We start from the raw sequence: 17026 nt of genomic DNA, 5'->3' as shown, positions 1-17026 counted from the left end.
CTAGACCACGCGACCACATCCGCTATAAAAAAATATTAGTTCAATAGTGTTACCTTGTCACGGAAGGCTAATCTATATATGCAAGTACAGAGCTCCTTGGGCGGACTTTTTCACTTTAAAACAATAATGTTCTTATAATTCTTAAATTATTTATTGAAGTTTTGCATCCTTTCAAGAATTATGAGGATATATATAAATTCAAACTTGTACTCGATTTTACTTTCGGATATAAACGTTGATAATAAAGAAGATACCCCAAATTTAATTTCTTTTGTCCTGATTTGGCTTCTTTTACATAAGATTCGTGACATACTTGATTCGTTATTGGTTCTTTAAAGTAGTATGAAGGGTTCATTCTCATTTATCCAAATTTTTAAAATTATAGGTAGTAAAGGTAAAAAAAATGTTGGATAAATGAGATCAAAGGTATTCAAGAACAAAGGGTTTTTCAATTAGAATTTGGGTTGAATGACAAGTGGAAAATAAGACTGAAAATTATAACAGGATTAAATTTTGTAGTATGTATTTTTAAAAGTTGGATAAATGAGAAGACACCGTATGAAGAGAGTGACCGGTGAAAAAATATTTTTATTCCAATTCTCGAACCAATGCATACAAACATCATGAACTAATAGTCTTCGGTACACGATTTTATATTTTTTTTCGCATAAATTTCGTATAATTATTATTTTTTTTCAATCGGTCAATGTTGCGAAAATATGGCCGGTAAATAAAGTTCGTGTTTTGAAGCCGAAGTTTAAAGATTGTCGCCTGTTTGTCAACAATCAACAAAAAAGCATGGATATCGAGCACGTGTTTAACATGTGCAATCAAATAATGTTTTTTTTTTAAGGAAAATTGCGTATTGCGATCACGGGATTTTTACGAGATGGGTCACACTGAGGTCACTTTGCATACGGAACATATGTCGGGAAATTGCTTAAAATAAAGTAAACTTCTTCTAAATATGAACAAATTAAAGAATTTTCTTTAAAAAAAAAGTATAAGTACATAACTTTTATAACTAAAACTATCAATTGAGTTATAAAAAAACATATGCATTATTTTTCTTTTACTTTGAGGTTTCTTATGACTTTAAATATCAATGAAATAAAAAGTTTTGAGCATCGTACATGCATTCTTATTACAGAAGCAAATGAAGAAATGGCACTCGTTGATTGAACATTATTTCCATATTTTCCACAAAATGTCAACAGTTTCAAGGCTTTCCGTCATTGATATACAAAAAATGAAAGAAATGACAAGAAGTTTTTTTTCTGGAATATTGACAATAGGAAATACACGCGGATTCTGACGAAAAAATAATTACGTCTCGAAATTGAAATTAAAACGCACAAAAACTAAATTACTGAAGAGGTCAAAAACCTCTTCGGTGAGAAATGCGGACAACGGTCATACTCTTGCTCCACTTTGATATATCCTGTGATTTGATAAAATAAATAATATTTACAGGCTTCGTGAGTTAATTGGACACTTAATAAACCGCACTGTGTCTTTAACAGTGAAAGCAAAACATAGAAATAATTAGATCGAATGAAGCATGTAATCAGAATATGCATTAACTTTTGTTTATTTATTTACTTTACATTAGATTGTTTTTATGATCAATAGAAAATCTGAATAAAAAAAAAACGAAAAACCGACATTAAAGAAAATAGTTTCCATAGTAACGAGATGATACCGGGTGATACGAGTTTACCAGCTGAGATAAGACGCTTGTATCTAGTTACTGCAACTGTGTTATCATATCAATGGCGACTGTGTTGATTCTTGTTTACAACGGGGTAAGTGTTAATTTCTAATGTTTAGTAACATATTTTACTGTTTGTTCCACACATTTCATAGTGGTTGCTTTGGGACTTTTAAGCAAGTACATTTTCTTATATTGTTCCCTACTAAATTGTACATCATGAAGTACCGTCTCTTTTTTACAGTTTATCTAAAGAATGTAAAATAAAGTGACCACATAATCATTGTTTTAACATTCATCTTCTCATAAGAAACATTTTTTAAATATTTTAAAATTTCATTTCTATTTTGTTATTTCTTTAAACTTTTCTATTCCACGTGTACAGACATTAGTCATAAGACGTGACGTGACGAAATGCATACTTCAGAGCATGTTGAACATGTTGAATGTGTTACAATGACTTCTGGTATGCTTAATTAAAGTCGTCCACAGATTGCTCATGGTAGACTAGTTCTTGTTGTTGTTTTTGATTTGGTAAAATGATGAACACGTATTTCTTGTATGTTTGAAATTGTTACATTTTTCTCTCTTATATATTATACAATTTATTTTAATATAATTTATAAAATTTAGATATAGATTACAAACCGCCATGTGTTAAACTTAACTGCATATGTGTCATAGAAATCAGAGCGTGCATTATATATTGAAGTGAAAGTTTTAGTAAAACTTATAAATCATGTACTATCTTTTTACTCTCAAATCAAAATAGATAGGAAATTCCTATCATCATGCTTGTCTAAAATGATAAATCAGACATCATACAATTTTACATACCACGTACATACACTTACTAATAATTGATACTACTTAAACTATATACTACCCCAAGTTTTTTTCTTTTATAGAAATAGTAGTTCGTGCGATTTTGTTCTTATTCCCACCGCTGACCTTTAGGTAGCACGTACAATACAAAGATGTTTTACTCCCAATCAGACAACTTGCCTTTAAACTGAAGCAATGTCTTTCGTCTAGCTTTAAACTTTATAAATGAAGAACCAAAAGAAAAAAGAAAGATTTATTTATCTTTCAAATTGTGGTAATTTCATTATCATAAGCATAAATGTATGGATATAGTTTATATTCTTTCTCCAAGTAAATAGAAGTATGTTATTTTATAAGGAAATTTTCTACTTTTTCTTGTTTGTAAGAGATGGCTACTGGTCAAAATTGGTTAAGTAACAACTATCACACTGTTACGTCCATGTCAGACGGGGGCATGATCACATTGATTGGAACGCTGTTGTTTATTTGTTTATATTTATCCTAATTAATCAGGTATCGCTGCTGTGCATATGATCAGTGTTAATTGGGTATGGTTTACTAATAGTCTTAAGTGGGTTGTACTTTCGTTTGGGTTGTATGAAAAGGATGTTCCCGACTGGCTGATAACACGGAGATTCTCATAACCATTCATTTTGGTTAATCTTTTGAAAATTGCCAAAAATTGGCGTAAATTGGTACATTGTTTAGATATATATTATATGCGACATTTAATGCCAAAGAGGTAAGTTTCAATGTACTGTTTTCAAGGGAAGATGAGAACACCGAATGGTTTAGTGGGATTCAAACTTGTGTGTTTATTTTTCTATGTGTTTTTTTTTACTATCTTTGATCTTTTTAACTCTACTATTTTTCGAAGGCGTATCCTTCTCTTTCGGTAAATGTTCTTGTTTCTTCTGTAAAATGCATTAACATCTTTCATAGACTTGGTGTCGATATGTTGTAAAAGACTTGTCTATGGTTCAAGATTATTGTTGACCTAAAGATGTATGTATTTTTATTTGTATCGTTATTTTTACTGTTGTCTATCTTGACATATTTATTACATTTTGTTTCAAATCTTAAATACTAGTATGATAAAAAAAATAAAAAAAATGGAGTTCATACAATGAAACAAATAGTTCTGAAGAGGATTTTCAGTAATTAGATTATGTAGGACTTCACTTATCCTTTTGCTTTATAAACTTAACTGTGAAAAAGCAATCAGACTAGATAATTTATCAGAGTTTGAAAGGTAAAATAAGAAAATGAAGAGAAGCAAGAAACAGATATCAAATAATACGGTTACAGTCAAAAATGGATTTATATGGTTCGGGGTTGAGGGTGTTGGCAAAAAAAGTGGGGTGGGGGGGGGGGGGGGGGGCTTTCAGTACATATGCCCCTGCTTTGACGATATTTTACAATTGGTTTCTAATCAGATAAAAATATTACTAGGCGACCATGCATCTCCAACTCTATATAAGCTGGTTCTTAAATAGAGATTAATTTAGAATCGTTCGTTCGTGTTATATATACATAATATATAGATATAAGAAGATGAAGATGTGGTATAAGTGCCGATGAAAAATTCTCCATACGAGTCACAATTTGTAAAAGTAAGCCATTATAGATCAATGTACGTCCTTCAACACAGGGCATTGGCTCACACCGAACAGCAATTGAGCTATAAAGGACTCAAAAAATTACTTGTGTAAATTTAAACCATTCAAACAAGAAGCGAGAAACACATCAACAAACGACAACCGCTGAACATCAGGTCTTAGGACTTAGGACTGGTGCAAAATAAATGCAGCAGGTTCAGTTGAACGTTTTCTCTGGCGCCAACCTTCACTCTAACATGAGACAGTGGTAAAACCATTCAAACAGGGACAACGAGAAACACTTTATGAACCACACCAACAAGCGACAACCACTTAACATCAGGTTCCTGACATAAAACTTGTACAAATAAATGCAGCAGGTTTGAACGTTTTATCTGGCGCCAACCTAGCAAGAGACAATGGTCTAACAATACGACATAAAAGTGCCAAACATTAAACACTATTTGAAAAAAGGCTCAACTCCTCAAATTATGAATACTCACAGATTTTAGACAAAAGTTATACCGTATGTAAATCAAATTACCAAACAGCTAAATCATGAACAACAGAAAATATATCAAAGCCAAAACCAGTATGAGGTGATTTTGCAAAATACCGGTCATATATTTTTATTGACAATTAAATCAAATCGTTTTACAATGTAACGTTTAACCAAACTTTCACTATAGAAATGTATTGTAATTGTATAAACAAAATAAATATCTAACCTAATTGTACTACCGGAATGCAGTCAATTGAAATAAATAAAGAAATCATTCTTTGTTTTATTTTAGATTGCTTAAGCAGACGATGAGAAGAAAACAGTATCTGAAAATCATCTGTCTATGCTGTTGTGTTCTATTCCTGTACAACCTCTACAATGTCAATATGTCGCCGTATCCAAACAAACATTACCAGGAAGAAAGTCCATCAACCCAGTTGACCTCACGACCTGTCTTTCTTGTTGACACTCCAACTTGTAAAATTCCATTATTTTCACCATTTGATGTTTCAATTGTTCAATTTCTGAAGCCTGGAAAGAAAATTTCTTGTAACAAATATCTTCCTTACACTTACGAAGATGGGATTATGTTGCGAGTTAACTGGACAGCAATTGACCAATCACGTCATAAAGAGACATTCAAATATTGCCGATATCAACCAATCATAAGACCATATGAAGCGGAGCATCACAATTATTACGACTACGGCGACTACAGCGAAAAGTTCAATTCATATATAGAAGTTTCATATGAATTTATAAGAGTTCGATGTTATAACAGAGCCAGTGGTAAAATATATACCAATTACCATCAGTTTATCTACCGAAAAAATCATATCGAAAAAATAAAATCGACAGCGTTTGAAAAACATAAGGCGAAAGTTTCGGAAACTTTAAATGTTATGATGGTTGGTGTTGATTCCATTTCTAGATTGAATTTTAAAAGATATATGCGAAAGACAAATGCCTTTTTAACAAATAAACTACAAGCTTTTGACATGACGGGTTACAATAAAGTTGCAGACAACACATTTGTCAATATTGTGCCTATGACTCTTGGAAAGTTTTTAGAAGACGTCCCATGGAACGAATCCCTTAGTGAAATTCCGTTTGACAATTATAACTTTATATGGAAAATGTTTTCTGATCGTGGATATCGAACGTTGTATGCAGAAGATGCTCCAAAAATTGCCATTTTCGATTATCTTAAAGCTGGCTTTCATAAAGCACCAGCAGACTATTTCAATCGACATTTTAGCATAGCTATGACTAAAGACAAACCACTCTGGTACAATGAGCACAACTGTCTTGTCAATAGACTAGAGACTGATGTTATTTTGAATTATACATTCCAATTTGCTTCCATTATGCAAAAGAATCCATATTTTGCTTTCACATTTATTACTGGATTAACTCACGATTCTACAGAAAGTGCAGCTATGGCTGATGAACCATATTTCAATCATCTTAAATCCCTTTATGAGCAAAACTTGCTTAACAATACAATGTTAATATTTTACAGTGATCACGGGATGCGATTCGGAAAACTAAGAGAAACTTACATTGGAAAATTAGAGGAAAGACTTCCATTTCTCTATATAGTTTTACCAGAATGGTTTCGAAAGAAATATCCTGTAATTAGTCAAAATCTTCGCATCAACGAAAGACGTTTAATAACACCATTTGATATCTATGAAACACTTCAGAACGTTTTGTTCTTTGGAACCGACCAGCGGGAACAGTCGTCTGCTAGAGGAGCAAGCTTGTTTCAAGAGGTATCTGATGAGCGCACCTGCTCTGAAATTGGAATACTTCCGCATTGGTGTACATGTGCAAAGAATGTACCACTACCCCCTGATGACATCAAAATTCGCGACTTTGGAGAGCGAATTATAACATCTATAAATGAGATTTTATCAACATATGTAGATTGTGCACACTTGACCTTAGAAAATGTTCTAAGTGCCTCGAAGATTTTACCGTATGATGAAGTGCTTCGATTTAGGAAAAGTAAGAATGACGTTATAAATAGGAAAGTGACGTTCGGAGACAAAGTAAACTCGTTTGTGCATTATCAGCTTATTGTCCAAACAAGTCCAGGAAACGGTCGATTCGAGGCCACTATCAAATATGATGAGCTCCATGACTCTTCAAAAATTGCGAGTGATATTAGTAGAATAAATTTATATGGCAACCAATCAAATTGTGTAAATGATCATTCCATTAAGAAATATTGTTTTTGTAATATGTGATACAATTAAAAGATTTCATACTTTTTATATTAGTTATTAAATCTACAATGGCTATATTATGTCAGACCAACTTTAAATTGAGTATATGTACACAAAAAAACTGCTATATTATCATGTCTATATGCCTTTGTTTGTAAAGAACATATAAATGCTGAAAATTATACTGACTACATAAAGAATGCAAAAAGCGTACATCAAGAATAATGATATAACATTGTCAATTGGAAGACGAAAATTAGATTATTTAAGTATAACATAATTAACAAAAACCACATGAATCACAGCAAAAAACGACAACCACTGAATTACAGACTCCTGACAGGCACATACAGAATGCGGCGGGTAAGACTAGATTGTTGGCGCAAAATCCTCCTCTGACCTATGACATGACGACACAACATTAGAACAAACTTATGCAAAACAGTTACGAAAAAAACAAATATGAGAAACAACAAAAACCGATAATCACTCAATTTCAGGATCCTGACTTGAACAAGCACACATAGAGAAGGTGGCAGTTTTAAACTAGTTTGAAGGTGCAAACCCCCGACCCTGACCTGGGACAGTGGTGTAACAGTTGAACATAAGAACAAACAACAAGAGTGGTACCATGTTGATAGTCAGAAAAACCTAACTGGAAATACATGTTTACCTTACAATCATTTCACACAAAAAATATACTTTAAATATAGTTAAGCTATTCTGAGACTGTTACAGTAGTCTCAGAGCTATTGCACATCTAAGAAATAATCTTAACCAGGAAAACTTAACATTGATCAATGAACCATGAAAATGAAGAGTAATGTCAGATGAACGCTGCCAGCCAGACATGTACACTTACCACAGTGTAGATACTATTCTGTACGCTATCCGGAAGTCGCGATTTTCGAAGCGAGAACTTGTTGGATCACATTTTAAATTTGTTGGATATACTTTATTAAACGGTAAGATGTTCATCTGTACATTGCTTAATGATAAATTCATCTGACATCGATATTCACAAATGGTTTATAATTAAATTTAGCACATTCATTATTCGTATTTTTGCCTTAATCAAGAGATTTTCAAGTGCATCACTAAGGAAAATCAGTCGGTGTACCTAAAAACAATCTTTTTGCATCCTTACTGTACAAATTAACGTAAAAACCAGACTTGATTGACGAAATAAAGTATATTTTAAGTGGTGGTTAAAGTTTCAGCCAGATCTTTGAAGCCAGAAATAAGAAAATTACACTTGTTTGAATTTCTCCCTGTACGATCAGTCTCGCTTGTATATTTTGAAACTGTATGATCAGTCTTTATTTCACTGTATTCTAGTAGTGATTTCAAAGTTATTTATGACACATTAGAAGATGGCATTTTGCTAAATAACACAAATATATTTTGATAAATTCACATTCTAAAAACTTATCAAAGATGTTTTAGCTGGAAAGGGTGTACTCGACTTACTACATTATTAAAGTATAAGGATGTTTGAATGTTGCTGAAATAAGAGAAAGGTTGGTTTGTTTATGTAAGTTTCAGAAATGTCCTCCGTTATACTTAAAATTGTACAAACACACAGATTTAATTGTTATATAATGCATGTATTTACAAACATTCGAGGCCGTACTGTAGCCTATAATTGATCACAGTTTCTTCACTTTGTTTTGGGTGTAAATCTGTCTCTTTCACACTCAATTGTACACCACTTTGTAAAGCGGTGGTTTATAGTGATAATGAAGTCCGTCTTTCCGTTCGTCCGTTGGACGGTACAACATGTTTCGCCGGTTTTGTAAGCGCATCTCCTCATAAACCATTTAATATACATTGGGGTTTTCAGACATTTTTAAAAGGAGAGGGGGTCCAATCCAGGAGAAAAGAGGATTCCAAATATATGTTCCCATACAAATGCATTGAAAGTTAAAAAAGAGTTTCAAACCGCCGGATCCCAATTTTCTTGAATCCGTCACTGGTATAACTATTAATTACTTTTTCTCGGATTCCGAATCATAAATGAAAATATAAAAAAGAAGATGCGGTATGATTGCCAATGAGACAACCGTCCACAAGAGACCAAAACGACACAGACATTAACAAATATAGGTCACCGTACGGCCTTCAACAATGAGCAAAGCCAATACCACAAAGTCAGCTATAAAAGGCCCCAAAATGACAATGTAAAACAATTCAAACGAGAAAACTAACGGCCTTGTTTAAATAAAAAAAAAAGGAATGTATTTCGAATTTTATTAAAAATCTTTTATGGGGTGTCTATATATAAGATACGGACTTGAACATTGCATTATATGTTGAGAGTTCTCTCACTGGCAGTCATATCACATCTTCTTATATCTATTCACCTGTAATTTACCTGTAAAAAAAATCGGCGCAAATGAAAGAAAATATTGGCGCAAATGAAAGAAAAAATCGGCGCAAATGAAGTGCAGATCGGCGCAAATGCAAAACGCCGCATTATATATACCCATCAGGTATTTCCAACCGTAAGCTCCAAAACCAATTGTTAAACTTTTCTAGAATTGCTCCATTTTTAATCAATTTTAAATGTATTATGGACCTTCTATTTCGAATTTTTGGTAAAAATATTTTTGATGTTTCTAAAATACGGACTTTGTTATAACCTTATATTGGGCGTACCTATTTTATATCCACAACTTCCTTCAGACACTTGTCATAACTTAACGATTTTTTTTTCACATTCCTTATTTAATTCACCTCTTATTTTGATTTTTCGAAAATTCATTAGTTTTCTATTTCCATGATAAGGACTTTTCCACTACCTTATTGGGTGGTATCCATTTACTATTCGCAACTTTCAAAAATTCACCATATATTAATAAAACTTCCTCATATTCGTTATTAAATGATGCCCTTGTGCACCTATAATTTAGTTTTTTTGGTGGTTTATTTTTTTCCAAAACACGGACTTTAGAAGTGGCGGGATATAATTTCGTTAATTCTTTCCTCAATACCTGAAGTTTTTAAGGTTTATGTACCCTTCTGTAGCCATTTTTGTACGAACTTTTTAAACTTCAATGGTATCAAAACTAAAGATATAATTATTAATAGAGACAGGCCATTTTGAACATATTCCAAGGGGAAACTTGATGCAAAGCATTATTTTTTACTGTTCCATTGCATTTAATAGAAAAAGAGGACTTTGTTGCAAATAAATCAAGATTTTTATAGAAAATCCACTGCCTTTATCCTTGTACTCTCATATTTGGCAATTTGATGACTGATAGATATAGGATTATTGCATGCAGTGCTAGCATTGAATTCCTTAAAACAAGTTTGTAAATGTAGTTATTAGTTAAAACAAATATAAATATGGCCAAAATCAAGTTCACCTTTTAGGGTGCGCTCGACTTTAGTGACTCAGCACGAGGTGTTTTGAAATTTACAGGTTGCTTAGAACTTTTGTAAAAAATAAACACTAGCACATCATAGAAAATCAAGTGAGTAATTTATGTTTCAAATTTTAGAACAAAAATATCTGTATTAATGGCTGTGGATTTTCTATAAAAATTTTGATTTATTTGCCACAAAGTCCTCTTTTTCTATCAACTGCAATGAAACAGTAAAAAATAATGCTTTGCATCAAGTTTCCCCTTTGAATATGTACTAAATGGCATATCTCTGTTATTCATTTTGTCTGTAGTTTTGATACAATTGAGGTTTGAAAAATTCGTTCAAAAATGGCTACAGAAGGGTACATAGACCTTAAACAAAAGCTTTCTCTATCTATTTTTGTCATTTAAAAAGAGACAAGCTTGATGTATGTTATCACCAATTGGTCAACGGCTGACGGTGTAAACTAGTAGTCTTTAAAAATGTAATAGTTAAACAGATAATTGCAACAACACACTAATTCAAAGTCCACAAGCGAATCATGTATTGTTTTTTAGGCATTTGCAGAGGCGGATTATGGGAGGGGGGCAGGGTGCCCCACCTTTTTGAGAAAAAAATTGGTTGCTTTTATAGGGAATCACTGAAGCGTGACTAAAGCGGGTCCCCTCTTAGGCCAGTCAGTGGCCAACCACTTATGAAAATTTCTAGATCCACCACTGATTTGATTTCAAATAAGACTGACGGAACAAAAATGTAATTAGTTTGCCGTCTGCACAAATCATCAGAAATATATTTGTATTGTCTGATGAAAGAAATTACATGTTATAGTTCTATGGACACCATCATAATATCAAATAGACACGTGATCACAAGTATATACCTTCAAATTGCTGTTGTTTTTTTCCTTCAAAATCACGACTGGTCATACAGACAAAAAATCTGAAATCGCTTCTAGAATACAGTCAGTTTTAGACTGATCGTACAGTAATTTATTTTGGGATCCTCAAGGAAAGCATATTTTTTTATTTGAAATACGAACATTCTACTTCAATACGGTATGAATATTGAAACAGTATATATTTAACTGTAAACTGATGCAAATATTTGTAATAAAACGGATTATTTGCTTTATACTACGAGAGCAAAATTGTCAATCGATTTCACTTTTTTCTATGAAGTTGGTGTGATGCACACGTATATTTTATATTCTACTGCATGTTTTTGTTACAGTTACTCATATTTATGATGCTATACATGAGACAATATCTGAAAAAGTCGATTTTTCATGTCCCCCACTTCACCAGCAATTATTTTTTTATTCAACCATCTTTTTTGAAAATTTCAAGTTTCAGTATGAACTAAATTATATAATGCACCAACTTTTGCCAATTAAACACTCATTCTTATATTTCTTCCAATACAATATTGTAATTTAAATGTTCAACCCCCCTAAAATCATGTTGTCCCCTGTGGTTTTTTTTGAAAACTAAATCATTCAAATAATATCCAAATTAATTAAACAGGCGTCCGATTCTCACATATATGATAAATTTTATAATAAACTTGCCCTTAATTTGTCTTTTTATATTATAACTATAGCATGTAATAAAATTTTGCAAATTTTAAGACACAAAAAAATTGTCCCCAGAGGTGATTTCTATCCTGTAACCACACGTTTTTTTTACCTGTGGAAACGTTTATAAGACTTAGAGTTATTTTCCCATTATGTATTGTGAAGAGCATCATTCCCTGAATGCATTAGTACAAAGAAATAGTTGGAAAGGCAGCCAGGTTTGAAAATCAAGCCCATCCAAAGTAAGAATTTATAGAAAAATACTTATTGGTGTTCTATCCTGTTATAGCCTTTTTTCCACTTTCTGAGAATATTTTTAAGTGTGCACCACAATATTAAGTGTGTTTTTATATCATCTTTTTAAAAGTTATAGGACACAGGAAATACACTTACATTTAATGTGATAAAAATGACAAAAACTATCGCGTAATTCCTTTCTGTTACGTTCTGTCATGTTACCTGATAAAAAGTAACAGCATAACCATCATTAGTAACAGGAAGGATGTTCAAGACATTTTCACTGGAGAATCGAAGAGTTAATCTACTATATGTCAACCATTTCATTTAATATAAGTTATCACCACCATATCAAATAAATTTCAAAATAATATACAGTATATTGAATAACAAAATAGGTTTTTTTGCTTTTGATAACAGCAGAGAACATTGTGCAATTTAAGTATAGTAGATCCCGAGTAGTAGATAGTAACAGAAAGGAATTAATTTTAGAATTTTTCATTACCTAGGCAGATTTTTCATTTTGCAAATACAGTTTCGAAGTATAAATGACATTGTTTGCTGTTATCTTCCAATTGTGACCAATCTAAAATGATGTATTTTTCTTAAACTTTAAAATAAAGCAGAAAAATCCTTTCTGTTACCAACTCTGTCCTGTTACCGTTGTCCTGTTACTCAAGATTCTTTCATGTTACCGACATACCTAACTATATTTAAGTATATTTCTAAACCTTTTGTATTGCAAATGTTAAAATCAATAATTGGCATTTGATAAACTATTGCAGGATATACTAGTAAACCACAAATAACGTCTTAAACTTATTCCTTATTCCCATTACAAACTTTTAAAAATTGATTCCCTTTGGTAACAGGAAAGAACTGGATTTTTGTTGTACCATTTTTAAAATTGCCATTGTTTCCTTATTAAATAATTGTTTGAATACATCCAACAGTTCCTAGATCCCAAATGTGTGCTTCGATTTGTGCTATTAAAATACCGGGTTTAAAGACATTTTTGTTTGTTTTTTCTTATAGCCAAAAACTAGACTTTTTCAGATATTGTCTCACATACATTCAAGATGTGCAAAGCACTTTATATATATATAGGAGTAAACAAATGATGAGAAAAAGCACGAAAACAAAACCGTTCTGTAAGCCAGTTTGAAATCCTTGCTTCGACAATCGCGACTTCCGGATAGCGTACAGAATAGTATCTACACTGTGCTTACAATCATTACATACTTTAAATATAAGTTAATGCATATAGTATTTAAGAAACAAACTAAACGAGGAAAACGTAATCACGGTGACAAATGAACCATGAAAATGAGGTTAAGGTCAGTTGAGACCTGCAATTTGGACATATATATATATTACAATCATTCCATACACCAATTAAAGACTTCTGAGACAAGTGCCTGTGGGTTGACCACGTAAACTTAACCTTCTCCACTGAAATGAGGTTGAGGTCAAGTGAAAACTGTCCAACGGACATGATGCTAGTTTATAAAATTGATAATGGAAATGGGGAATGTGTCAAAGAGACAACAACCCGACCAAAGAGTTGAAAACAACCGAAGTCCACCAATGGATATTCAACACAGCGAGAAAAGCCCACATCCTATTACTCATACGAGAAAAAATAAGAATACTAAAAATCTTCACTTTTGTCCAAGAAGTCACTGAACCATGACAATGAGGTCAAGGACATATGCAAGACGGAAACTTCGTTACATAAGGCACCTTTATGCGAAGTATGAAGGACCAAGTTCTAATTTCTGAAATATTAAGCTTTAAGAAATAAACTAAAGACACTTGGAATAAAAATAACCATACATGTAAAAAGATGGCAAGCACGTGCACTTGGATTCTTCTGTATCTGTTTAATATCATACAATAGATAAATTAAATGCTTCGCTGAGCGCAGCCTGATTCGACCGCTGAGTTCGAACCAGGAACAGTGGAGGCAAGTTTGGACACAATATTCAAGCTTGACACTGTCAAAATTTAGATTGTGATAAAAATTTTGACATAATTAGGTTTCTGACACAAAGTAAAAGTGTTAAAGATTGAAAAAGGCATTTCATTTATCTAGAACGGTCTGTTATCCAAAATCTAACACGGTTAGATTCAGCATATAAAACTAAAGGCCCCAAAGAGCCCGTGTCGCCCACCTTGGTATATATGCATATTATACAAAAGTCACAGATGGCTTCATGACAAAATTGTGTTTTGGTGATGGTGATGTGTTTGTTGATCTTACTTTACTGAACATTCTTGCTGCTTACAGTTATCTCGATCTATAATGAATTTGGCCCAGTAGTCACAGTGGAAAATATTTGGTAAATATTTACAAAAATTTACATAATTTATAAAAATTGTTGAAAATGGCCAATAAAGAGCAATAACTCCTTAAGTGGTCAATTGACCATTTTGATCATGTTGACTTAATTGTAGGTCTTACTTTGCTGTAAATTTATTGCTGTTTACACTTATCTCTATCAATAATAATAACCAAAAGCTGCAAAATGTTCTTAAAATTACCAATTCAGGGGCAGCGACCCAACAACAGGTTACCTGATTGGTCTGGCAGGTAGATCTTGACCTAATGAACAATTACTAGTATATCCTCTTCAGATTTGCTCTAAATGCTTTGGTTTCAAAGATTTTAGCCAAAAGCTGCATTTTACCCTATGTACTATTTTAGCCATGTCGGCCTTCTTGGTTCGCTGGCCAGGTCATCGGACACATTTGTTTAAACAAGATACCCTTATGATGATTGTAGACAAGTTTAATTAAATTTGTCTTAGTAGTTTCAGAGAAGATTTTTGTAAAAGATTACAAAAATTTACGAAAAATTATCAAAAATTTACTATAAATTTTGGTCATGTTGCCTTTTTTGTGGATCTTACTTTGATGAACATTATTGCTGTTTACAGTTTATCTCTATCTATAATAATATTCAAGATAATAACCAAAACGGAAAAATTTCCTAACCTTCCCAATACCAAGGCAACAGTTCAACATTCATCTGAAAATTGGGTTGATAGATCTTGACCTGATTAACAATATAACCCCCATGTCATATTTGTTCTAAATGCTTGTGTTTCAGAGATAAAAGTCAAAATCTAGGTTCTATTTTTAGCCATGGCGGCCATCTTGATTGGATCATCGGACATTTTTTAAACAAGATACCCTAATGAGGATTGTGGGTAAGTTTGTTTTTTTTTTGTCCAGTAGTTTCAGAGAAGATTTTTGTAAAAGTTAACGACGACGGACGCGATGAGAAAAGGGCGAGGTGAGTTAAAAATACATTAAAAAAATCTAAATATCATCATTAAAGGGCACCAATTCCAATAAGGAGTCGTTGGATTTTTCAAGATACAAGACACAAACGCGAAAAATGGTTAAAATCGTCACCAAAGGGCAACAACTTTTTTAAGGAGTTGACTGACAAGCTAAATTAGACTTCGTTGTAGAACTAGGCATGCTGATCACTTTTGCATTTTAAAAATTCTCTCTATCAATTATAAAAGGAAGACATGAGAAATGATAAATGGAGTAGGTCTGGTAAGGGCCGATTTAGGCCTCAAATTTCAGGTTCATCTGACGAGATTTTTGACTCTTTTTAAACACTCAAGTGTCTATTTCAGTTGATTCAATTATTTAATATGAAAGATTTTAACTCAGTTAAAATATGAAAAATCTATCAAATGTGCCAAAAAATGTAACTTTTCATATGTTGTTTTGTCAGAAATGAAAGTTGCTGCATCCGTGTTCATTCTCAACCTTTGAGTTTCTATGTTATGTATTAACATTAAATACAACTTACATTTCAATATTAAGAATGAACACAAATGTGACCACTTTCATTTAAGACGGAAACCGTCTAAAATTTAACTAAAATGCTATAATTGTGAAGATTTCAGTAATTTAGCATGACTATATGATGCTAGTACCCGATATATGTGCTTTGTATTGTCAAAATCAGCCCATATTCATGTAGCAGAAGCTTTCTGCTTTCAAATAAATAACTAAAAGTTTATATTGAAACAAATTTGTAAAACTGCTATATTTTGGGACCAAAAGGACCTACTCCTTTGTCAATTAAGGGAAATATTAGAAGTCGTATAACAGTTTTTACTGGAATGGACAATTTGTAGAGCTCAAAATTCTGAATATTTTAGCCCAGTCAGATTTTCTCTATAGCGGTTTTCAAAATAATAGACACAACTTGTACCCCCATGTTCTATTTATAGCCATTTCGACAATCTTGGTTGGCAGACAGGATTAGCAGACAAAATTTTAAGTAAGATATAACAATGACAATTGTAGGTGGCCAAGTTTGTTAAATTTGGCCCAATCGTTATAGAAAAGATTTCTGCAAAAAAACCAACGCTAGTAAATACAGGGAGTCTTATCTATAGAACAATAAAACTTCAATTCAGCAAGTAATAAAGTTGAGAATGGAAATGGGGAATGTGACAAAGAGACAACAACCCGACCAAATAAAAAAAACAACAGCAGAAGGTCACCAACAGGTCTTTAATGTAGCGAGAAATTCCCGCACCCGGAGGCGTCCTTCCTCTGGCCCCTAAACAAATATATACTAGTTCAGTGATAATGAACGCCATACTAATTTCCTAATCGTACGCAAGAAACTAAAATTAAAATAATACAAGACAAACAAAGGCCAGAGGCTCCTGACTTGGGACAGGCGCAAAAATGCGGCGGGGTTAAACATGTTTGTGAGATCTCAACCCTCCCCCTTTACCTCTGACCAATGTAGAAAAGTAAACGCATAACAATACGCACATTAAAATTCAGTTCAAGAGAAGTCCGAGTCTGATGTCAGAAGATGTAACCAAAGAAAATAAACAAAATGACAATAATACATAAATAACAACAGACTACTAGCAGTTAACTGACATGCCAGCTCCAGACTTCAATTAAACTGACTGAAAGATTATGATTTCA

General features: G+C 32.6%; 1 protein-coding gene across 2 annotated transcripts; it reads left to right on the top strand.

Annotated features, from left to right (window-relative positions):
- Positions 1-1512: 1512 nt before the first annotated feature.
- LOC134685449 (uncharacterized) lies at positions 1513-6912 on the top strand. Of its 2 annotated transcripts, none has more exons than XM_063545216.1 (2): positions 1513-1805; positions 4929-6912. In XM_063545216.1, the coding sequence occupies exon 2, from the start codon at positions 4945-4947 to the stop codon at positions 6886-6888; it is 1944 nt and encodes a 647-aa protein (XP_063401286.1). In that variant the 5' UTR covers positions 1513-1805; positions 4929-4944; the 3' UTR covers positions 6889-6912. The 2 variants fall into 2 exon arrangements, with proteins under 2 accessions (XP_063401286.1, XP_063401279.1); XM_063545209.1 differs by lacking the exon at positions 1513-1805 and adding an exon at positions 3141-3278.
- The last annotated feature ends 10114 nt before the right edge of the window (positions 6913-17026 follow it).

This window comes from Mytilus trossulus, chromosome 1 (genome assembly GCF_036588685.1).
Source record: "Mytilus trossulus isolate FHL-02 chromosome 1, PNRI_Mtr1.1.1.hap1, whole genome shotgun sequence".
NCBI lineage: Eukaryota > Metazoa > Mollusca > Bivalvia > Mytilida > Mytilidae > Mytilus > Mytilus trossulus.
The sequence above is the reverse complement of the archived record's forward strand: the minus strand, read 5'-3'. Positions and strand labels throughout refer to the sequence as shown.